The 26199-nt window shown below is 37.1% G+C and overlaps 1 protein-coding gene across 1 annotated transcript in view; it reads right to left on the bottom strand.

Annotated features, from left to right (window-relative positions):
• Positions 1-26199, bottom strand: part of timeout (circadian regulator timeout) — a 103325-nt gene that overhangs the window by 2632 nt on the left and 74494 nt on the right. Inside the window, exons 17-23 of the mRNA XM_089081795.1 lie at positions 7839-7907; positions 7669-7765; positions 7143-7341; positions 6547-6784; positions 6101-6201; positions 3522-3621; positions 1945-2249 (exon numbers count right to left, since the gene is read on the bottom strand). Coding sequence (XP_088937921.1) covers positions 1945-2249; positions 3522-3621; positions 6101-6201; positions 6547-6784; positions 7143-7341; positions 7669-7765; positions 7839-7907 — 1109 coding nt within the window. The remainder of the gene's footprint in view (positions 1-1944; positions 2250-3521; positions 3622-6100; positions 6202-6546; positions 6785-7142; positions 7342-7668; positions 7766-7838; positions 7908-26199) is intronic.

Raw genomic sequence — 26199 nt, 5'->3', positions numbered from 1 at the left:
CGCTCATCAGCGTGTGTAAAGCGCGCCGTGCAATGTCGCACACGCGTGTATACGCGAGATATTTCACGTAACATTAAATAAATCTCGAGCATGATATATGATGTTAAGGAGCATACAAAAATCTATAACACCGAATGACGAATTTTCATATGCTTTCACTTTTTTTTTTCTACTTTCTCTCACGCGAAAGAGTCACGTGATTTTAAAATTTGTAATCTCATGCGATCTAAATTTATAAGTTTATCTGATCGAGGGATCTACATCGCAGTCCTTGTCACGTACCAGTTTTAAATTTAACACAATGTTGAATTTAATATTTCTCTGTACAAATTTTAATAGATGGAGAAAGACAGATGTATTTGTATTGTTACGTGAATAATTTGCATTTAGATATTCTGACATAAATAAGATGTGTCTTGCTTGTACAATATATATTTTAAAAAAGATATACTTGATATCTTGAGATGACACGCGCAGACTCAGAATATTAATTACACATATTCCACCACAGAGAAATCGAATCTTTTATAGGATAGCGAAATTGCATCAAAACACGACATTGAGGAAAAATATTATTTCAAAGGCACATAAGGTGAACCAAAACTTCTCGGCAATGCTTCATCTCACAGCTGTATATCTATGATATGAGCTATCTCAATGCATTGAATACAAATAAGGGGCATGAGAGAGGAAAACAATATCCATGATAAATATGAAATTCCTTCCGGCACCATAATAGGAAGCTAAAGCGAGTGATATTGGTCCAAGAGCGGCGAAAGTGCGGCTGGAATTCGCAGCCGATATTAAATAACAAGATTGATATTCCGTGATGATATCGTTATAGACTTCAAATATAGACAACGAAAATAAAAGGAGAGAGATAAATATTATTTCGAGCATTTCGAAAATTAGATTGGAACACAAATTTGCTTGAGAAATTAAGAGAATAGCATTTTGTTTATACAAAAAAAGAGGAATGTAGAAATATGCTCGATCTTTATATTTAATTCATAAAAAATTGGATAGCGTATAATAATGAATGTCTACTATAATTCGTTTACTAACTTATAATTTGTTCTCGTATTTTACGTTTTGTAACGGGAAAAATATATTGCATTCTAAATTCAGTATAAAAATATCTTGCGAACTATTTGTTAAATCCGATACACTAGGAACTGTGTGAAACATTTTATTATTTTAACTGTATATAAATGTACGTGATAATATTTTAAAGAATGATTATATTATCTGTTACACGATTGCGGAATACCATGTGGCATAAATGTTTGGCGATTCGATAAATTTAAACCACCAAAATAGTATTCGGTTAATAGCGCATTCCGATTTTATAATAATTTCTATCGCGAAAATTGCTGAACATAGAACACAAATAGGAATGTAAATACCCTAATAATTTAATAAAAAGACACAAATATGCGTGTCATGCGTATTCTGGAAATTGCATATTTGGATATCTGAATTTGTAAACTAGTATGCTTTGCTCATAGTTGAAACATTTTGTGTTAAAATCAATATTTTAGGAAATATTAATTAAAGCTGCGCAGTTTAACGTTTCGCTTCATGTATTATGTATAATACATGGAATATGACACTATAAACTAGAACAATTCGCAGACACGGATAAAAATTGTCGCAGAATCGCGTTCGGTTCACTCTCGAGAAATAAAGGAGGAAAACAGAAATGATCTTGCAAACATACGAGCGGACTTGTCTCCGCTGGTAATATCGACGAAAGGTTTTTTTTTTCCCTTTCCCCAGTCCGTAAGAAATCGAGGATAGGAGAGCGAGAAGAATCCTGTACAAATTGATCTTTTTACTCTCCTTCTCACTTCCTCCCCCGCGTTTTCTCTCTCTCTCTCTCTCTCTCTCTCTCTCTCTATGCCCACGTCGTTTCGTTTTCCCCGTTGAAAGCGAGTCGCTCTATGCAGTCGCCGGCAATCGCGTTACTAGAAGACTGATCGAATGGGAATAGTCGCGGAATCGGAGGATAGTAAGAAAGACAGATGCGAAAGGAATGGAATGGGATTGGCCGGAACAAGGGATGCTCCAGACCGGATCGTGATGAGGGAGGAAGAACGAATAGGTATACTCACCCTGGTTGCTTTTTCTGGCCCGCTTTTTGCGCAGCTCCTTGCGATCCCGCGCCAATCCTAATTCCAGAAGCTTCTCCTTGATCTTCGGCTTCGGCCGCTTTATTCTAAGACCGGTGAAAATCAAATCCACGGGATCTGTCGGGGACATAGTGTAGTTTCGATTTTTATAGCGTCGTCAGAGAAAGCTGTGCGGCGCGAATGATAGGGCGGCTTCATGGGCGAATCGCACGCGAGGGGAGATCGAGACGACTGTCGGAGATTTTGAAGGGATTTAAACTTAAATCAATTAGAGCTTACGGAGGAACACGGGCGGACTTTATCCGAAGAGACGAACTTTATTTCACGTCGACGAAATGTATTTATAAGTCAATTGGAATATCGCTCTTTACGGATTTACGATTCGACTTCTCGACAGATTATAAGGTACTTTACGCATAAACGCAGTTGTGGTATTAAACGTAAGCTTTCGTGTGTCTTCAGGAGATTTATCGTATAAATGGAATAAATTCAATTCAATTTAAGAAAGAATTATCTCTCCCTTACGATGTGACATTTTTGTGAATACTTTTGTCTGCCCGTTGGGAGTTCTAAGGTTAACAACCGCGAAGTAAGAACACGGTAAAATAAAACACTTTGCGGAAATTTTTGAAGGGAGGCGAAGAAAAATGTCCTTGACATTTCGTGGACATCTGAGAATTACGCCTGGCGTGGAAGCGACTTCGCAGATTAAAAGTTATGGAGAGCGGCGGATTCGTATGAAAATGAAACAAGTTTTACAAGACTTCTCTGAAAATGTCTCTGTCAAGAAGGATATTATTCTTCGTTCGTCCCAGCGGATTCGAAATTATTACTACAAGCAGCCAAGCGTGTCCGATGTTCGGAGCTTAATTAAATCCTAGGAATCGTTCCGGTGTTAACGAATTCTCGCACGAATTTCGCATTCGCGAAATATTTCAACAGTTTCGGAACGCGAATAACCGGTTAGAATTAACGCTGAAATTTACGGCGAATTTCTATCGCGAAAATTTATATCGGGAATTAGATTAAGGTGCATTTTTGGCGCATATGATTCGCAGATAAATTACAAATTACGATAAATGGCAATTATACAACGTGCCACCAGACACTCGAGAAATTTATATCACTGCCATTGAGTTATAAACTTCATTGTTGTTCCAGTTAGCCATAATTAATAACTGCTATTAATTTTAATGATAATTATTTAACGGCATTAAATACTGACGATCAAAAAAAATGAAGAAATAAAGGAAACTAATCTACTAATCATCCGATCAAATTTAAGAAAATAAAATAAGAAAATAAGAAAATATTATAAGAAAATAAAATAAGAAAATAAGAAAATATTAATCAGAAATTGGCTTGAAGAAAATAAATTTAAAAAATTACCATCATCATCTTTGAGCTGTGTCCAAAGTTCTGTAAGCTGGGAGATTTCTTCTTCGGACCACTCCTTGGGTAATCTCTTTTGTACCTCAGCTCGCACAGCCTAATTAATTACGAGATTTAAGAAAATAGGTCAGATCTACATCGTTCGCGATGGAAAAAGATTAGAACCCTTTAAATCCACTAAAAATTGCCGTAATGTTAAACATTGTTCAGCTTTTCTAAGATAGTCAGTTACAGAAGGCAGGTACTTTATATGCAGTAAGATTACTTTCTATATTTTTTTTTTTTAATACTGATTCATTAACATTCGAATAGTGAAATCATTACAACACGTACAGACTAATTTTTTTATTTTACCGATTTTCGCTAATTATCGATACCAAATATTATATATATAAAATAGCTAAAATAGCTAATATATATATATATATATATATATATATATATATATATGTGTGTGTGTGTGTGTGTGTGTGTGTATATATTAGCACTCAGCTATTTAACCTCTATAATCTTCGCGGAAGGTACTTTGCATGTGCATAATCTCCAGGCTTGATGAGACAAAGTGTCCCATGTATAATCTCTGGAGAAGCTTCTAAGTCAGTAGGCGTATTTAAAAAGAAGAAGCTGGGTCGCTCGTTTTCCAGCGATTACGTTCCACCCTCGGTGAAACGAGGCCCCTAAATGGCCGTCGGAGCAATATCGCGCGACTTCCACGAACTAAATGAATGTCAAATGAATACTCGGCCGTAGTCTCTGCTTCGACCGTACTCTCTTCGCTCAAAGAGACGAAACGTACTCACGCATGAAATTATTTAAATGAAACGCTTCCGCGGCTAAGCCTTTCTACCGGAAGGCTTCGCGAAGGAATCGATAATACGTTGGAGGAAACGTTTCCGCCGACGTAGCCACCCTCCTTTCCGCCGGTGACTGCACGCTTGTGATTAATAGCGAATTAAGATCGGAGGGGAAACAAATATTTTTTTTTTTCTCCTCGATCGTGCGGCTGATTAATGTCGTAAAACATTATCGAAAAATTAATCATACTCCATCTTTTCAACAAAATAATTACGTCAAATGGATTTCGGTTAAACAGGCGAAACAAAACTTCAATGAACGATCGAGATATTTATGTTTGAGGATTACGAGCGATCGGTCAGCGTTTTATTTGGAAAATAATTACCGTGACTCTTGCGTCAAAAATGCTGACGTCTCTCCAATAAACGAGCACTTTTTGCTGAATCTCTTATGCCGCTTATTTTGTCTACGAAAGGCACAACGGAATAAGATCCGGTATTGTGTATTGCATCGCTTATCCTCCGCTACGCTTTTTTCCCTTGTTAGGAGCTTTCCCTACAAACTCAATTAATTTCAAGTTTTAAATAAGCCGGTAACTAGTTAGTAACTCCTCTGCCGCAATAAGAAGCTTGATTAACGCATTCCTATGCTTTATCACCGTATTGCACTGTGTATTTTCAGGAGAAAAGAGTTATAACGAAGGGAAAAGGGAACGTTTCCAAGCTTAGCGAGATTAATATACTTCTCGGAAATGTTTCTTCAAGAAATGTTAATGGCCCGAAAAAAATATACATAGTATTATTTCTAGGATTAATTAAATATTAGATATATCTCTGAAAAAATATATATGATTGTCAAAAGAGAGACGAGAGAAAGAGAGAGAATTTACATTATTTTTATGATTTATTTAAGCGAAGTATTTCAATTCGCTCTCTGTCAAAATGGGAGTTATAGAATACCCGCTCATAACACGCGTATTTACAGTTCAACAAACACAACGAAGCACTTGGGTCACGTTCCCTTTGCGTTTTCGTAGCCCGAAGGGTGATGCAAATGTTTATACGTATGTCGTAAGGCAGAAGGCAAACAAAACGATAGCTTTTCTCAAGCAGCCGCCGGTTTTAGGGCCGCCAGAGTTGACGAGGGGGTCGCACACAGACATTTTCCATGCTCGGAAAAAGAGACTACCGGCTTGAATAGAAAGAGGCACGCAACTCGCGTTGGAAACCTCACGCGACAGTGGAAGGAACCGTGGGAGAAAGAACCGAAGAAACGAGGGTGAAAAGCACCCCTCACCCCGTAGAGAGGTATTGTCTCCGGAGAATTTACAGTTCCTGTAGCAATTCCCGGCTCCATTTTTTTGCATATGTTCACCCCGTCAGCGGAGGCAGTCTAGAAACTTATTTTCGAGGCCGGGCGAACGATCCCCCCCCCCTTCCCCTTCCCGCACTCTCACCCTCAGGCTCCTTCCAAGATTCTCGTAAATCATTGATCTTGTCAGACGGAGCGCAACGGGGATTGCCGCGGGGCACATAGATGGACCGGTGCTTTTTTAGCGGAAAAACAGAAATTTCCTCGCTAAATCTTTTAAGGTTGTTTCTCCATTCCGACAAAAAAAATATTAGCTTAAAATAAATAGATTACTATCGAAAAAGGTTCGCGATCAGGTTGCTCTCTTTGTCGTCTAAAAAATGGTGTTATTTTTACAATATAAAGGAACAATAATAAGAACAATAAATAAAGGAACAATAAATAAAGTATAAAAGTAAAATAAAACTGACCTTAGAATTGACAATCAAACACATCTCTTTGAGTTTCTTGATGATAGTACGTCGCGTTCTATTTTCGTTGATGATATGCTCCAATAGCCAATCAATTAAATCTATAAATTAACAGTATTTACAATTATCATATGAGATATCCTATTCTGTACGTCCAACTTATATTTTCCATATTTTTGTACATTTGAGAATAAATGGAAGTATTTCTTTGTAAATTAAAATAATAATAATAATAATAATAATAATAATAATAAAATATTATAATGAGGATTATAGTGCGGATCGATCGCATTGAATCATTTATATTTCTTATATTTTTGTTTTTGCATTAGGTAACAAGAAGTTCTACATTTCAGGCACGTTCTCGTAAAGGGTACTAATTTATCGAGTTCAACGACGTGTGCACGAGACTCCTCCGTGAGAAATAGACGATATAAAGAGTTTACCTTGAGGATATTTGTTAGTCTGATGCTCCATGAAGAGGGTGCGCAGCTCATCCTCCTCCGCCTCCGTCCAGGTCGCTCGTGAAACTTTCTTGTTAGTCGTTTCCGCGTTGTAGCCATCCACGATTTCTGTCGCGTCGCGGGTGGTCTTCCAGAAGAGCAGCTCCATGTACGACTTCCGGTTTTTCTGAGCGACTTCGATGAAACGGCGGATTATGAAGACCGCGAACTTTTGGAGCTCCTGAAGAAGGAAATCGATTTTTCTGCTGCTCGATGAGTCCACTTCCGTGAACCATTAAGCTCGATACAAGGATGCAATGATGAAAGCTTGGTGGTGGAATTTATCGCGCGCGGTACGAGAAAGGAAGAGAATTTTTATTGCCAAGATAAGAAACAGCTAAGTTTTATTCATATTGTTGTTACGTGCAAAAAAATGATAAATATGATGTCGCGGAGAAAAGAAAATCTATTAAGGAATATTATATAAAAAAAAAATATCAAAAGTATAATCTTGTATTAATAATTCCAAATTAATAGAAAATACAAGATGTAATTAATTATCGTAGTTATTATGTGATTCATTTTGTGCGCTCTGTTACCTTATGTGTAGGATCTTTTGAGTCGAGAATTCGTTGAAAAATCCGAAATATGGACGCTTGGAATATCATACCAGGCATTTTACAATCCCAAGCAATCCGATGTAACATTTTTATTACGTAGTGATTTGTTTCGACTGTGTTGGTCTCAAATTGTTGCAGCAGTAGTGCTAAAGCCTTGACAATCTTCACATTAGCAAACCTTCAATTAATATATTACTTTTTACAAAAATGCTCTTTTTTACGTTCTATACGTATGTTCCGATTTACCAAATCAAAATTTCTCTTTAACAGATTGTGATAAAGAAGTTTTAAAAACGCAAGCAGATAGTAAAACTTTACCTTTCATTTTAAACAAAGAAAAAAATCTTAAAATCCAAGTTTTAATCAAATTTTGTTTAAAAATTTATTTAATCGGAATAATTAATGTTCAAGAATAAGTTACTGAAAATATAAAAGAATCGATCAACGATTGATTTATAAATAAAAAAATCGATAAATTTAGAACTTTGTGATCTCATTATCTCACCTTTTAAGAAACTCGTCTAATTTAAAATCGGTTTCCTGGAATCTACTTTCTTCCTCTTCTTCTTCTTCATTTTCATCCTCTTCTTCTTCCTCTTCGTCTACATTAAAAATATCATTTACACATACAGACCGAATGTTAGTACCTTACTAAGAAATTCAATATTTATTTACTTCTTTCGTGGTTTACAGGATTTTCAGCATCATCCGTGTTTATCGTTCCGTGAGCCTGATCTTCCACCACTAAAAATAAGATATATATTTTTATTAGATAAAATATTATACATTAAATTCTCTTATTAATTTAATTACTAATCATTTATTATTTTTTTCAAGTCATTATTTTTATTAAGCGTAAAAAGTTGAGATGATTTCGATATATATATATATATATATAGATTGGAATATATATAAGTATTCTTTAAGAATGCACCAGTCAAGCGTTCTAAATCGTCGCGAAAAGTTTCCCCCTCGTGAGCGAGCTGTTGTCCTAAAGAAAGCTTTCCACCATCCGAAGAATTCAGTTTGTCCAAGTGACGGTGACGGTGGTGCTATTTCAGCTTAAAGTTTTAATTGTCTCTTCTCCGCGGTCTGCTCAACTCGAAACAGTAATTCGAGATAAAATAAAGCGCTCGTCCAACCCGCCGTGTTTTTATCTTGGATTTTTAAATGCTTCATCCCCGTTGATGTATTAAAAGTGTTAAAGGAAACTTTTGCTCTCCCCAGCATGGAGTATCTAGTACGATCCCAGTTCTTTGATAGATCCCTTAAAGAACTTTTCTTTCATTCTTAGAGAAATTTTTCCGTTTCTGAACAGCTACGTAGGATGACTCGCAATGAGATCGGGATTCTCGCAGAAGAATGTTAAAAGGAATTTATACTTCACTTTTTATATTCACTCTTGTCAAAAGGATATTTTTTTTAATTTTTTAAAGTCTTAGAAATTTCGTTTTTTTCTTTTTCTTTCACAAAATGACATTCATTTAATTTAAAGTTGATTTAAAAATATATATATATTGTTTGCTTTGTCTTATATCACTTTAGATGGAAAAGACAGTGATCTTAAAGCTTATGTGTCTCAAGTACAATCTGAATTCGGCAAGAAAGAAAATAACCTTATTCATGATTATACATCAGCAAAATCGTCAAATATACCTAAGGATTGCGCATTGAACCCGAGTGTTATCGATTCAAACACGACCGTTGGAGAAGAGCTTGCAGTAGCTCACCGTTCAGCGTTCACCTATCGATCGTCCTCCTCAATTTCTCCGATACATTCCCACGCACAATGTATGCGACAGTATATGTGTATACGGGTGTATGTGTATGCGTGTACATGCACCTACATGCATATGTATGTACAAGGAAGATCGGCAACACGTGATACAGTCGCACGAGCTCGTTAAGCGGTTAATGCTCAACATTTTTTTTTAAGCAACTTAAGCATATTTTGGGAATTAATTACACACATTTATCATTTCGTGATTGTACGAATACGAAAGAAAAAATGTCGCATTTCAATTCCATTTTAAAATATAGCGATTCTACAATGTTCTTGAAATTTTTGCAACCTGTATTCTCTGGGCCAATTTCGAGTTGATTTTTTCACGCTCCAAATCCGTTTTTTATCCGTAACGAAAATAGTTGCATGTTAGAGTCGAACTGTTCTACACTTGTACATAGTTCTCTTATTTTTGAATTTGCCGAACTTTGTTGTCAAACTTTCCTCGTTAGTCTCGTCACTCTGTCAACTCTTTTTACGTCGAACATTTTCATCACGTTAAGGTAAATAAGCACCATATACCATGAGGCTAATATCATATTACTAAAATAGCCAGTGCGATATCAAATGCGGATAAAAATTTCAATTTAAACAAAATTCAGAAAGAAATTCAGGAAAATATCTTACTTGTCAAGTTTCTAGAAATAAGAAATATAATTTGAATACGTATAACGAGTAACACACGTAACACTCAAAATAGTGTAGATATTTTCCATTTTAACTTGGAAGAAGTGCAAAGTAGATAAGTTGCCCAACTCGAATTTCGACGCGAGCTCGTCGGATTTTTCGAAGCATACACAGTCTGATATATATTCGCGCGTCTCGAAGCGAAGACAAGCTCGGACAAGCGATATCGCTACGATCATAATTGTAAATTAATTTGATCGACGGCGCGTAACATCCGGACAGTAATCTCTCGTTAGACTCGAGATTGCGATGCTCCTCCTTGCCATTAAATTAGGCATTATCGTGGGCGCGAAGACGAGGGGCGCATTATGCGATTGTATTACCTCGGTAATAAGTGTTGTCTAACGTACATAGAGTAGCTAGGTAAATGAGGTTGCAGGTGGTATATCAGAAGTTGGGCGGTTGAAAATAATAGAGACAGGGGGTTGGGAAGACAAGAGGGAAGGGAAGGACGGCGAAGGATAGCAGTGGATGGGTTTATCACGGCTGAGACCAAAAGCCCTGGTATGCTACCTCGATGTAATTTGTGAAGAGATAATAACCGTCGTCCACGAGAGTACACCGTCGTGGTGTTGTAGAATTTTTTTTTTTATTTGTATTACGTATTGCATTTAAAAAAGGCAGTCTCCGATGGAATTAAGGTCTCTACCCAGCGATTTTCGCCGAGCCCGCACATTCGATACCTACAAGCGTAAAACGGTCGAGAATTGAATACGAGAGAAGAGAGAGAGAGAGAGAGAGAGAGAGAGAGAGAGAGAGAGAGAGAGAGAGAGAGAGAGGAAATCTTTCCCATTTTAATATAACATTGTACGCACGTTTTTAGAAAGTAAATTTTCAATGACATAAAACTCTACGTGCGAGCTATTTTTTTCCGAGGTCAGAAACTTTATCGATGCTTATAAACGACTAAAAATGATCGAAAATAGAACGCCATCGAGAAAAAAATCTTTCCTTCATTTTTAGTCCTCCATCCCCTTTTCCATATTATAACAATTCTCTGTTTTGTTAATCCTCATAACATAATTGTTTCTGCATAATTTTCAACCGCAGATACAAAGAATTCTTTTTTTCACGGACATTCACATTTACCGAAAGTATAATTTTTTTTCACGAAAAATGAAAAGTTAACAGTGAACTGGAAAATGGAAAATTAAAAGATAAAGTTTCCAACGATGGGCGTAAACCGACTTTCCCGGGAGGAGAAAGTTTCAAATTTAAAAGGAACGCAAAGCAGTGCTCTCGTAAACCACTTGCTTACTTGCAGTTTGATAAGACTCGTAACCCACTGGATGAATCAACCACGGAGAAGTAACTTACTCTTCGAAATCGAAAAAGAGCTATTCCGATGTTTTACTAGCTCACGACGAATTCATTATTGCGAGGAGATTTCACGTCCCTGGGATTTACGACGCCGTGAAAATTGCGGAAATTGTAACCTTGATAACTCGCATCTCCTCTCGCGTTTCTCCCTCGCACGGAAATCCACTGATATTTTTGAAACGAGGAAACGTCCACGGACGACGTTCATTTTTCTGTAATTTCGCGAGAGGGAAAAAGAAAAGATGCTGACATTTCCTCGGTCTTATCTTGCATCGCGTTCACTTGTTTCCTACTTGCTTTGCCTAGATCGGTGAAGTAGAAAAAATTCGAGACGATGGAAAAGAATATGAAAAAAATTACATTCCGAAAGAAATGCATTTAAATATAATTAGTACATCATTAATACTTTATTCAATAAATATTAAACGTAAAGTAAAGTAAATTCTTCCTCAAGTGTCCTATCAAATAAAAACTTCAGATGCATCTCTCTCAAAATATAATTTTTACATCTTTGTTCAATCATTTTAAAGATATCGTGATAAAAAAAATAAGATTCATTATCGATAAATCCTGATTAAGTTAATTAAATAAAAAATGACGATAATTACGTGCAATACAATTTTATATTCTCCAAATCGTTTTTCGTGAGCAAAATCCAATTACAAGCGAAATGTATCTAGTAGTTTTTATACGAATCGAGGTCATCTGCGGTGTACATTTCGAAAGTTATTTCTCAATACGTGCCGGACAGGGAAAAAACTGACAATTGAAGAGGGTGATGACCGGTCAAAGGCGGGAAAAAAACGGCTTCGCGTTCAACGGTCGCATACGAGATAGCAACGAGAAGTTAGTGGGATCGATCGAGGTGTTTATAACGGTTTGACACTATAGATCTAAACTAAGTCCGCAATCTGGTTGCCCTGTCGGCAACCCTCCCGAATTCGCCCCTTCTTTAACCAATCTGCTCGTGGTTCGGCGTGCCTAGCCGAAATTTCGGTATTCAACGATCGTGACAGTCCGGCACCACTATTAGGCCGGTAACTACTTATTCCTAAACCGGGTCGCTCGAAACGCCCACCTTTCTCCAGTGGTTGTTGTTAACACGATCACGTCTTCCCCCGGTCAGGTCCCCTCGCCTCAATCTCCTCCGCCGCTACCAATCTGACCCAGCCTTTTTTCGTAACGATGCAGCTCGGATCTCTCCTCCCCTTTTGCCCCTCCTCGTGCCCTTCGCCCTTTTCCTTTCATCCGCCCTCGCCCCGCGCATTCGCCTGCCCTGTCGTCCGCTGACGTTGCTTAGATGCAGTTTTATTGTGCCCCCAGGGTTCGTTGCCGCACTCCCGGAAGCGGCGTGACGCCGTGCAATTCCTCGACCGGAGGAACGAGATCGCAAATATACAAGCTTCGCACGACGTATCTCTGGCGCATTTTGAGAGACCGATTCATTTCGCGACGAGAAGTAAAAGAGGAAAAGAAAGAAGAGAGGAAGAGGAAGAGAATCCGCGCGGATGAAAGCCTGTTGACTCATAATTTATAATTCTTGACATCTCATCGTTCATTCGGATGCAATTGGATATTTCGTTAGTGTCACTTTTCGATCATCACCAATTAATTATTGATTATATAATTGATAAGAAAGAAACATGTCACACGGAAAAATGTTATGGAATATATACAGATTTTTAATTGAAGTATTATTAAAAAAATTTTCATGATATTCTTTCATATACGAAATATTAAATGCAATATTAAAAATTGTCAAGAAAAGCGTTATAGCATTATAGACAAGCAAAACGTATTTATGCGTATATTATAGTATATAAATATGGAAAGAGACGTGGGATATGCAGGAAAATAAAATTTTCTGCAGTAAAACATTACATTATGTTAACTCATTTAAGTTTTCATTTTATCGATTCGTAAACTCGTCAGAAAATTGGGATAGCCAGGAGGCACGCGGCACGCATAGGAACAGAGCCGCCTATTAATTATTTATAGTAATGTGATATTGATCCGTCTGGCTACCTTCCATCGGATTGACCGCTGCTAAAGTCCCATATATATATATATATATATATACACATATATATATATATATATATATATATATATATACTATTCCAACATCTCCGAAATGTATATAGCCAGTAATATTAGTACTTCAGCGTGTATGATGATCCATTATTAAATCGACTTAACTGTTTAGGTAAATATCCAGGTTTATTGGTCATTTAGTATCTCAAAAGCCAGATCAGCACATACAGAATGCTATAATGATATAAATTTCAGAAAACAAAACGTAAACGTGAAACGCAATCTCCCACAAGCTCATTTCACCGTGACTAATTAATTTGTCATTAAGATCCATTAATGGATTTGTCGATCCATTTTCCAGCAGGAAAAAAAAAAAAAAAAAAAAAAGAACCTTGAAATCTATTTTCAAGTATTAATATTGCTACGGAATATTCAGCTCGGTTGACAATAAAGTTTTTACTCCTTAAAGTTGGGAGCTGATGTTATCTGCTTATTCCATTTTCGTTTTACATTAACGGCGAACGTTCATTATGTTCATTACGTTAGGTAAATAGAATCCAAACTCGAAGTAGTTACGGTAATTGTAAAATAGATCGCTAAACTTCGCAGTTATATCCTTTGACCAATCTGGAGTCAATTTTCCCACGCAGCATTTGCTCTGCGTTTTGAATCGCGACTTTCATTTCTGTTGTTTCAGGTGCGTTTTATCGCCAAATGTTTTTACATGAAAAGCGTTAGTAAGAGCAGTCGGGATTACGGCAAGTGATTTTAACGAGGACGTTTCTGCTACTGTACATAGCCGCTAAGTAATCACGCGCCGCTCACGAAGCCCCCCCTTTCGCTTTTATCTCAAATTAAAACTTCGCTTCAAACGGCACGCCAAACTGATACGTCAATGTTGTCGCTCGTTCCGGCAGCTAAGTTATATTTTTCTCTTCAAGTCATATCTCTTTTTTAAACTCCGAAGCAGCACCATAATTTTTATAAATTCTGTAAATTTGTTAAGCATTTTCCTTGCATCGAATTGATATATATTTATGCACTATGCAAAATTGTAATATTTCTTTTGCTTCAATAAATTATTGTTATTATTATTGTTATTTTAATTAATTTTGTTGGATTTCTATACGTAAAATAATATGTAAAGCATAAGCTACGATATAAGAATGATCAGAGATAACAAAAAAATTCTTTTATAGAGTTGAAACCTTTTACTGGACAAATGGGGCACCGCTGCGGGACTCTTCGAAAAAACGACAGAGTAATTCCCTCATTTGTTTTTAAACGAAACCGTTTTTCGATTTGGGATTCCGAGTCATAAATCGATTGTTCGTAATTGATTCTACATGATCATTTTATATATATATAAATATCAAGGTTATATCATCGGAACATAAGGTATTAAGGTGAGAAATAATATATAAAAATATCATAAAATATTCACTTTTCGATTACTTTACTTTTCTGTATATAAATCAGTTTCTAATACGTATCAAGAATGTAATATTTCCCTTATTTTAGAAATTCAGTTATAGTATCGGAAATAGAATTCTTGAAATGTTCAATAAAATAATTTGCAAAAATATTTTTAACGAAAAAATTTGAAAAATTTTCATTTGTATCTCCATCGACGTATCCAGATGGGGAGATTCAACCATCTCTCGAAATTAAAAAAAAAAAAGTTGAAATTATGATTTACTTAATATTTGTCTCATTCAAAATCAGAAACGATATTTTAAGCTTTAAAATATACAAAAAAAGCAATTCATTAATACGAAAAATTGCTGTTTATGTGTTAACAGAATTAATACTCCTCTCTCCTGAAAAAAAAATGCTAGATACGCTGATATGATGTGATCATATTCTACACCGAGGTTAAACATATTAGCACAGCTTCTTCCTTTTAAGTTCCCAATGACAAGCTGAAAATTAGCAGTTAAAGAGATTACGGTTTTTACTATTTTCTATATACGGAACGTCGAAATTAGAACGATCCATATTACAACATATAGTCATACATTTGCACGACGGTTTTCAGCTATTAATTGAGATAGCTCTTAAACAGCTTGGCTGATGTGAAGCAAACTAAACGGAAAATACGTTCGCGAGAGAGAAAGACTCGGGGGAAATAGTCGATGGCGAGTAGTGCCGCATCTCGTATCTCGATAACGACCATGGCGTGTCGTGCCGTTCGCCATAGGAATTTCTTGAAAGCCTCTTTACGACTCTCGGCGTGTTTATTACTATATTAACAGCCGTTCACGGTCGGGTTGCGCAACGGCGATTTAACTTTTCGTCATTTTTCTCTATTAAGAAGAGATTCATGAGAGTTCTTACGCAGTTGTGTATGTACTGATTGTTCACATTACAAGAACATTTCATGTATTTTGTGTTCTTCACTCTAAAAGTAATACATAAGTGAAGAAACCGAGATTGCGCATGTTATTTCATTCAATTGTAACATTTGACGTGTATATTTGACATAGAAAAGTAATACAAATGTACAACACAATTATTCTAAATGTTCGCTATCGCGTTCCCCATATTTTTACATTTTTTTCTCAATTTGCTTTGTTGGTTTTTCACTTGTCGATTGGTAGTAATTAATAGAGCGTATTATTTCGAACATAGAACTCCGGGAAATATTGGCAAAAATTTTCACACGAAAAAAATACAACTTATTTCTCTGTTAATTCGAGCATATTTCTTTCATAGCCTATTACGAGCTGAAAAACAGTGAGATTGCGCTAATGAAACGCGCAATTTCGCGTTAATTAAAAACTTCGGACAGAAGCTCGAATGTCTGCCGACACGTATTGACAGAAATGGTAAAAACGTATTACGCCTTTTGTTACGAGAACGTTCGACGGTTATTTAATTCCTCCTTTACGCTTCTCATCTCTCATATATCCAGCAAAAATCATTGTATCGTAACAATACCTCTCATGCCTTTTACATCACGTAGCAACGGTGCACGTAGGAAACAGTAATTCCATCTCAACACATGGCAAACAACTGACATGCAACAATTAAGAACGATACAAAAGTTCGCGTTATGTAAAAAAGTTTCCGTCCAACTTCTTAGCAGCGTTTCGCACGCATTTCTAACGCGGGCAAGAAAACGGATATGCAAAGTCCATGATAAATCGATATCGAGCTCAGCGCATTCGCTCGCATGCAAGAGAGGAAAGAATAGAAGTAAGAATTGATTAACCCTTTCGTAACGGCATTTCATGTTGACGGAGGTAATTTTCGTCTCAGCTAATTTTGGAATTATCGATCCAGAGAACCGGAGTCCGACAATATCATTTTAGTAACATAAAATAGCCAGCCATTATAGCGAGCACGCGGAAATGAACTCCAGGCCGATTCCAAGTGCTATAATAAAGAGCTTTAAAACTATCTTTTTCTTCTTATGCCTCTAGGCCGATGCATCCCTGAAGTAAATTTAGCGTACGGTGCAACCCTTCTTTTTTTACATGAGTTATTAAACACAAGTGCACAAGTCATTTCTTACTAAGATCGAGAAATTAATTCAATTTGCGATATCCTTGCGATATGCGATATATGCTTATTCTTGGAGCGTAACACTTTTGTAAATAATATCCACCTGGCAGAGTATCTCCCTTAATTTATTTACGATACGTGATCGTAGTTTCACGTATCGTAAATAGGCGCGATGAAATAAAAAGCAAAAGCTCCGGCTGGCCGACTAGAGGCGAGGGAAGGGCAGTTTCCCTTCCGCCAAAACCACCGGAACGTAGAAATGAGCGAGCAGTTGCCGCGTAACCTCGATCACTTCGAGAGACTATCGAGTTACGGCGGCAACTCCTCGTGTCCAGCATAATCTCCGCCAAATCCTGATACTGTATGCCGAACGTAAAAGGGGTCTCTGCGGTGTCGCGGTTCCGGGGGGTACTGGCAAGGGGTGAAATTGACCGGCGTCGTTGCCACTTGAGGACCGTCCAGCAATTACGAGCTATCCCTACGGCCCATTGCTATTGCTGGCTGTAGGTTGCTGGCGTCGCTGGTTGGTTGCCCGGTTGTCTGCTCATAGATATACATACCTCAGCATTGTTCCTGCAGCGCAACCCTCTCGGCCTGACGCTCCTCACTCTCTCTCTCTCCGTCTTCCTCCCTCTTTCGCCGTAATCTTCCTCCTTCTTCCCTTTCTCGCTATCCCGACGTGTCCCTACGTTCAACGTTCTAAATCACGGCTATCTCTTGGCTTAACTAACAATGCGCTCAGCGACACCGCGCTCGTGCTCGTTCGTCTCTGCTTATTATCTTCGGACCTGCTTTATCTGCGCCCGCATAAATGGAAAATTTTCATTGCTCGCCTGCTCGCGAATTCCCATCCGCCCAGATTGTTAGCCAGAATGCTAACCTACGCGGACGGTTATCCAGCAGCGTCATCGCTAAAAATTGCGTGCCTTTATCGTTTCTACAACTATTTTACGAGGCGACAACGTGCGATTGTACATCTAGAGCGATTCAATCTACAAATTGCCTCGCTCGGGATATATAAAGGGAAGCGAAGAAAAAGTTCCATAAGACGCATTCTATTATACGACACGCAAATTTTTCAATTAAAACTTTTTAATTTGAAAACATTACTTTAATGTAATCTTTAAAAAGTAAAATTAATATTTTAATTGAATTTTGATCGATACACACACATACGTATCTTTCTCCAATAATGATAAAGTGACACTATTAACATCGAGAAGAAACCCTTCTAAATAAAGATCAAATAATAAAATCTATCAATATATATATATATATATATATATATATATATATATATATTCTAGCCCGAGGAAAAAATTCTACTCTAACGTATTCCCCAATATTTTCAGGTTCAAGATACGTGTATAATAATGTTCAACATAATGACTTTAATAATAAGACTTTACGATATCGTAAATATCATCCTTTTTTTTTTATATATAAAACAACGTAATAACAACGCGCGGAAGGTAGAAAGCTTGCTTTTATAGGAGAATCGCGTCCTGCACGATATACGAGCCATGGTAGACGAAGAACACACTCGCATACAAGACGTACTACAATGAGATTACCCTGCTTATCCGTACCTAGCTTCCAGCAGCTACTAACCAACACGACATAGATCTCCAAGTACCCCATATACTTACACCGGCCAAATTCACCCTAAACAGCATGCAACGGTTGGCAAAGCTCGAGCTAAATCGGGACTGTAATGTACTCGAATGTTAGATAAATTTTACAAGCGCTATTCTCGAATAATCGCCACGCGTACGGAGATGAGAATTGTCCTTGCACTAATTGCAAAATTATCAAAACTTCGTTACGTTCGTACGAACAAATCTTGACAATGGCGACATTTGAATTCCGAAGTTGTAATAGTAACGCTGAACAATTGACGGACCGACGTATTCAAAATATATCAATCATAAGCATAATTGTCGCTTATGCAATGTCAATCGCTCATTTTGTTTCGCTCTATTACTTTAAACGATAACGACGTTTCTATGGTAACGCGACTATGGTGCGTTCGTAACATTGGGCCGCGTGATATTGTTAATTACGCCGCTTTAATAACAGTAGTTATCTGCCGGTCGTTTAAATTATTTGCTCTACCTGAACAGATAACAGTGAACGACTCCAGAATGTTAAAAAGTTGCGATTATTAATTACATTACGATATAATGGAATAATGTAAAACGCCCTTGATATATTGTCAACTAATCAATTGATCAGCGTGCAGAATAAATGGGAAAGAAGTGGCATTATCAGTCCATGCGAGCGAAATCGTTATACGTCACGTTGGAGTGAAGGATACGTGGAAAGTCCCAATCGTGACCGACGTCAGGTTTTTCGTTGGGTTTTCTCAGACAAGAACAAATAACGTCGATCCCATCGCGGTGAATCCAAGTCGGACGGGGTTTACCATGCCAGTAAATGGCTGATGGATAAGACCGCTCAGGCCTCCGTCGTAGATCAAGGAGACGTTTCGGAGTGGAGAAAGATTTGGATAAAAGGTTCCTAACAGGCCGTTAGGACACGGTTATCCCGTAAAAGAAAACGCGACCGGTAAAAGAAAACGCGAGGCGGGGGCAGGGAGGGGGGGGGGAGGATATCCTCGAGAAGCGATTTCAACGATTTCCTATAGCTTCTTCTAAAACTTACGATCATGCATATTTTATGAATAGCCGGCACTACAATGTTTACAAATCTCGCGATCGCGTCTAGCATCACAATAGTTTTTATTAAATCTTTGCTGAACGCAACATTGTCTGCATTGCAGCGATAAAGATCGATATTTAAAGTTTACAACGCGCGACGACAACTTCGGAACTGTGACGATTAGAGTTCTCGATTAAATGGAAAGGTTTTGCAATCTTGGCCGTTTCACGAAACGGAAATTCACGGCGTGATTCGGTAACGGATCGATGAAATGATTTATCATTTTATTTCATTAACGAGCCGTCCTACCGACGCACAATACCGATGCCTCATTTCTGCAGTTGCAGTTTCACACGCGATGTTTCACACGCGGTGAAACACATTTAATTATTGACGCTTTTAGCGTACATGCGGCATGACTAATGAAACGATAAGTACGCCGAGAATTCAGTCGACCATGACTTCCAACTGCGTCAATTCGATGCTTTGCCCTTCGTGGCAAACGATACGTTGCAAACGAATCGTTATTAATTGTTGCAACTGATCGGCGAAATACCGCAACAACCGACACGTTATGCTCCCGTAACAAAATATCGGTTCCCACTAATGAACACCGGAGTTTTAGGTTACGTTGTTTTTCGTGGTTGCATCGAGCCTGCGGTTGCATTTGAGCGTAAATCGTAAAAAATGTTAGATTATTTATAAAAAAAAAAAAAAATGTATAAACAAAAATATCTAGCTAGATTTGCTTCATATTTCCCTTCGTAATGAGAACGTTTTTTTTTTTTTTTTTTTTTTTTTAAATGCGGTAAACCCGGATGCATGACAGCAAATTTATAATTTACGTTGTTTATAGACCGAAATAATTCGGCGTTTTTCTACTTTGTATTCCGCTCCAATCCGCCGCGGCGCGAAAACGTGCCAATAAATTTTTATTGCTATTTTATGATAACATCGCGCGGATCTTGGTGAACCGATCTATTTTAGTATAATGGCGTCATAAATCACATTTCGCGATAACCAGACAGTATCGTGCTGCTATGCCTCAATGTAATTGGCAATATCACGCTGATGTGGATTTTTGTCTAAAACGACATATCGTCGATTTCGACCTAATTATCAATCGTGTCTAAACAAAGAGTTAATAGCGCGTTACAAATGTTTGATAAATCATACTGTTAGATCTGCTTAAAAGCTTATTTCAAAAAGCAAAACGCATTATAATTACGGTCGTTTCAAAAAGATGACAATTCCATTTTCTTCTCTCTCTCTCTCTCTCTTTTTTTTTTTTATACGAAATGAGTTCTGCCATAGAAACTATGCCATTAGGACAAACTCATTAATTCACGCAGGATGACTTTAAGTTGAAGTAAAATAAGACTTCTGTACAGCTTCAAAGTTCTCTCAGTCTTTGCTCAGAAAGGACAATAACTCATGCTCAATCTGCACAGAGTAGAAACAGTAAGAAACAAGATCATTAAAGAAGGACGAAGAAAGTTTCTATTACAGAGAGGTTTTAAGTTTTAATGAATCTTGAATCATAAAATGTCCATGTACATTTTAATCTTTCATATCAACTGTACAAAATACACGTCATTTATTTGTTTGTTGAATAATTTATTATGTCCATCATTATTTTGTGATCGAAAATGAAACGTAATTAAAATAAAAGAGAGCCTGTATTCGCGCGCGTTCGACAGCATCTTGATTATGGATCATTTCCAATTCGATGCCGCTGGAAGTTTACAATAACGAAGCATCGGAATGCATTTCATGATAAAGTTAAACCCGTCTCGCTATCCCGGGACGAATTTTATTTCGCAACACATCCCACCTCCATGCGGCAATTTCACCTCCCAACGCGCGATATCGCCATTTTGAGCCAGCTGCTTCGTTTGTAATCACGAGCGGTAAAGCGCACAACTCGGCCGTTCGTTTTAAAACGCACTTTATTTACGATATCGTCTCGCGACTTTGATTATCAGAACCGACGGAATATTTTTTTCGAGTGTGCACAATTTTATTTATTGACAAAATGCCACCATATTACGTTTTTTTTTTATACGCAGCGCGCAGCACGGCCTTTTTTTTTTTTTATTAATTCTCGTTAAATCGGATTACGGCTATCATTGCCGGACGTTGAATTTAATCCGCCACAGGTTTATACAGCCGCGCTTAATCAGTTTTCCCTTTTTTCGCCAGCGAATACATCCGCGTTTAAGCAGCGTGAGTGAATTGACCGCTCGATGAACGGAAGTTCCGCATAGAATACACATGATCGTATATGCCAATTCCTGCTTTATTTATTGAGCTTTCTTATTTATGATCGAGTCGAGTCGTCATTTTCGCTACACGTCGAGGGGCGTTCGTATTTTCATTCTGCAAATGCACACTACGCTAATTCGAAAACGTTGAATAACGCTATTTTTACGATGACAGCATTTTCCATTCTGTGATTTTCGATTTCACTAAAAGGACTGGCAATTTTTATCCTACTTAATTTTTATCAAACTTAATTTTTCAAAAAGTAAATTTCTTGAAAGTATCTTATATTATATTTCCTCCATTAGTTTTCCTTTTTATAATTTTGTCCAAAATTTGTTATAAACCACTCTAAAAACTTTTCGAAATACGAGATAATATTCACTTTTATACATTTCTGTTAATATATGATTCGAGTAAATTAATAATTATTATCACAGAAATTACATAAATAATTATAACAACAAATACAATTGTTTCGCAATAAATCTATTTACTATTCAGCTAATTAAAATCATTTCATTGAAGTATATAATTAAATATGAAATAATTATTTTTTAAGTAATCATTTTATATTTAAATAGTATATATAAAATCATTTTATATTCAAATACGATACATGAAATATATCAAACTAATTATACTCAACATTTATATTTATGCAACATCGTACTTGCATCATACTACGCATAATATTTTTCTAAGATGAAAACTCTTGTTAGAATTCTCTCTCTTAAGGCAAAATAATATTGTTCTATTATCAAAATGAAAAATTTTTATTCAAAATATATTAAATGTTTAACAACTAACTCCGAGAGATCAGAAAATTGGCGTCTAACTTTTTTGTACCCTCGTATATTGTAATATATTATTTGAATCAGTGGCCGAGATCAGGAATCAGGTAATCGTCGATCCAACAACAGTGACCATCAACGGGAAGCTATTTGCGTTGAGGATTACGTAGCAGCCTTTGCACGAGATATTGTGATGCAAAGTGTCCGGTGCGAAGTCGAGGGAGATCTAGATATGTACGTGTGTCCGTCGTGGCCGTTCTCGTCCATGTTCACGTGTGTGCGTGCAAGTGTATGATTAATATGCGTGGAGTGGTACAGGAATTCTGCTCAGTATGCGGGACATCATCGCCTCTATGATAGTATGATTGTCGGGCCACTCGTGGCTCAATCTAACATTCTCGTGTTCCATTGCGCTCTCTCTCTCTCTCTCTCTCTCTCTCTCTCTCTCTCTCTCTCTCTCTCTGTTCCTCTAACTTTACTACTCCCTGTTCCCGTCTCTGTCTTTCTCCCTTTCTCTCGAACAAGAACGGCAGTCAAACCCATCCGGCTAATCCCAGAAGAACCCCGCTCTTCATACCTTATCAGTATTCAATGCTCCTAAACTGCTTTTTGACACTGTCAGGACCTCGAGAATTCTATTTTATAACTCGATTCTCTGATCTGACCACATTCTATAGACATAGACGGGGTGTTGAAATGACCACGTAGAGAAAAACGAGGAAAATAAAATATTCTCCATGTATTTTCGTTAATTAGATACGAAGCAGATAGAAGCAGAGAAACGAGAATAAACGAGAATAATTCTTTTTTACGTATTTTAGATCGTAGATTAGATATAAAATTCAGAGATAGAAAGAGGACAAAAGGAAGTAGAAAAACTTTAAATGCATATAGATAGAAGTTTGCGAATTGTTAAAAAATAAGGAAATAGGTTAAAATATATATTTTTATTCTTAATCGACTTTAATTGACCGATAATCTTTGAAATACTGCATGTTTTATTAATATAATTTCTTTTAGAATCTATTTGAAATGTTTAAAAAAAAAAATAACGTCGACTGTAACGATGAAATCGGAAAGAACATTATCAAAAATAGAATAGAAAATTAAATTTTGCATACTCTTCCGCTAAATGCTTTTCCGATTATTGGAAATTGTATGACCTTTTATAAAGATATATATAATTTGTCAAATTTGAAACTCAATTTACTCGAAAAGTAATCTAGTAAGCTGCTTGATATCTGCATAGCAGCATCCCATACGCCAACAAATAAACGATAATAATAATAATAATAATAATAATAATAACGATAATGCTCTTTACAACTAGAAAGGTTAATGAGTTAATATTAATTTGCAAGCAAAAAGCAGTACGAGCAATGTCGAATTTTATAAAATCAAGTCGCCAACCAAACAACATCGACTCCGCGAGATCGCCTCGGTTTAATTCATTTAAATGCTTTATCGTGCAGGAGAAACAGAATGGCGGCTGGTGAATCGGACCATTTATTCCGCAGACCACGATGAACCATTCTGTCTCATCCCCCATACCTCCCCCTTCACTCTCTCTCTCTCTCTCTCTCTCTCTCTCTCTCTCTCTCTCTCTCTCTCTCACACACTGGTTGTCCCCAACCAGCTACCATACAAATCCGTACAGACTCCCATGCATGTGAGCTGCTTCCTGATGCTACAATGACAATTTGTAGCGAGGACACGTGTGCGAGAAACAACTGAAAATTTAAACACGACAAGCGCGAGCGCACAGAGGGACCGATAGCATTATCGTAATTAGTAAATTCAATGTGATAATCATTTATTTTGAAACGTCAATCGAATGTTGATAGCTAATGTGCTGTTTATTAATATTGTTGGATATTACCGATGTAGTTAGCGCTTTAACGATAAAGTGATTTTGCCGCAAAACTACAAATCTTGATATAACTCGATTGTATTTTGCATTTGTGATGGCCGTTCCTGCCTCTGTACCGTACACAATGCAGATTTACAAAAAATAAAATAAATTACTAATTTCGAGAAATTTCCAATAATGAAATATCAAGAAACAAAAGATTTCGAAAATAATTTAATAAAAACAAGTTCAATCGAAGGAATAGATATTAAGAAAAAAAAATATATAAATATATAAATAAGATATTAAAAAAAAATAGTTAATATGGAATCTCAAGGATCCATTTCATGTTAAAATTAAAATCGTTTTTATCTCTCGGTGATTTTCTTGATTTTCACAAAAGATAGAAAGATTACGCAACAAAGTGGATACGATTTGACTGGCGATTAGGAAATCTGCTGTTCGGGAACGCAAGCTGTTCATTGGTATCCAAAAAAAAACGAAAGGATGTAAGACTGAAAGAACATGAGAATGCACCTTCCACGTTCTTTCGACCGGAAGATCGTTTAAGAGCTGAGCATGCGGCACGTGATCTCTTTTGCTCGAAACGTTTCTCAGCTAATTTTCAACCGAGTTCGACAAGTTATTACAAAAACTTATATAAAAAAAGAAAAACCAATGACTAATAACTCTAAACAGTAAGTAAGTACAGTAAGTACAATCAATAATTAATAATAATGTGATAAACACGTGTACTCTAATGAGCAACGAACAATTAACGAGAGCAGAATCGCACTTGTAACATTTCTAAACGGTAAGTAGAATGTATAATTAATAACAATGTGATAAGTACGTGTACTGTAACGAGCGATGAACGGTTAATGAGAGTAGACTCGCACTTGTAACTTTTCATCTTCACGTGGATGACAGTTAGAGTTCCGAAAAAGCCGAAAGTGAAATTTCGGGACGGTCACCACGTTCGCGCTAAACTAAAAAAAAACAGCCATCCAGATTCATTCTGACATCGTGTGCGTAGTAAATCTATATTCAACATGAAATAAAGATACACATTGCGTGCGCATACGGTAAAGGTGTGTCATGCATAATGTAAAAGTCGCGCCTTTTCGCGTCGCGTGTGTGAACGTTCTCCTGGCGTAAATAAATAATTGCAATACACCAGTCAGCTTCTACCAGGTGCGGATGGTCCTGGGTGTTCCTGGCGAAACGGCGCCGAGTACCGAGTACCACGTTCCTTGAATATTTCAAGATACAACTGGCACGATCTCCACATGAATTCTTACGGTCCGTCAACGGCGCTTGCAAAGGGTTTGAAAAAGATACGAGAACCGTACGAAGCACGCTTGAGCGATCACAATTTGAAGCAGAGCGCGATGTAACTCACGTTTCCTCACGCGTGCATGTGTGCATGCATCAAAAAATAGGCTACGAGGTAAACGTGTCGAGGAGATAACAATGGGCTCGCTTTAGTCCGTAGAATTCGCATGAATAAAGAAACAAGTTTAAAGAAAAAAAATTAAAAACTTTCAACGAAGGTGGATCTCTATTTTCACAGGTTATTTCAGTTATGCAGGAACGTCCACTGCACTTTTTGCAGATCATTAATACGCTAAAGGAATCACAACGGCTCAAGAGCCGTATCACTGTTATTATTAAAACGAAAGCGAGAGCAAAGAGAATTTCTAGAATTTTCACCTTCACAGTCAGACCGAGAGCTCCAGCTTTAATAAAAGCTCAAGGTGAAAGAGAACACATTCCTCCATCGCCATCGAACGTTCGAAATAGTTCACGCATTCGGCCGCGATAATGAGCTTTTAATGAGAACGCGATCGGTTATGATCATGGCGAAAAGTTGCCGTAATTACTGGTGCGTGCGCCTGAATAGAGTTTAATGAAAAGCAATATCGCGAAAATTCGATAGACTTCCAGAGAGATGCGGCCTTACGCCGCAAGGAAGCGAGGTGAGAGAGATATTGATGAAGACTAGCCACCGCAATAAGGTAGCGCGGGGTAGTTTACAAGTTTGCAAATATGCTTCTTAATAGATCTAAACTTTATCGTAACATGGGAAACATATTAAGAATTTATTCAATATTATAAATACGAAAAAAAATGTCGCAT

Source organism: Pogonomyrmex barbatus, unplaced genomic scaffold, assembly GCF_055798465.1.
Source record: "Pogonomyrmex barbatus isolate J1 unplaced genomic scaffold, ASM5579846v1 scaffold5, whole genome shotgun sequence".
In the NCBI taxonomy this organism is placed as follows: domain Eukaryota; kingdom Metazoa; phylum Arthropoda; class Insecta; order Hymenoptera; family Formicidae; genus Pogonomyrmex; species Pogonomyrmex barbatus.
Note: the sequence above shows the minus strand (reverse complement) of the source record. Positions and strands in the feature narration are given on the sequence as shown.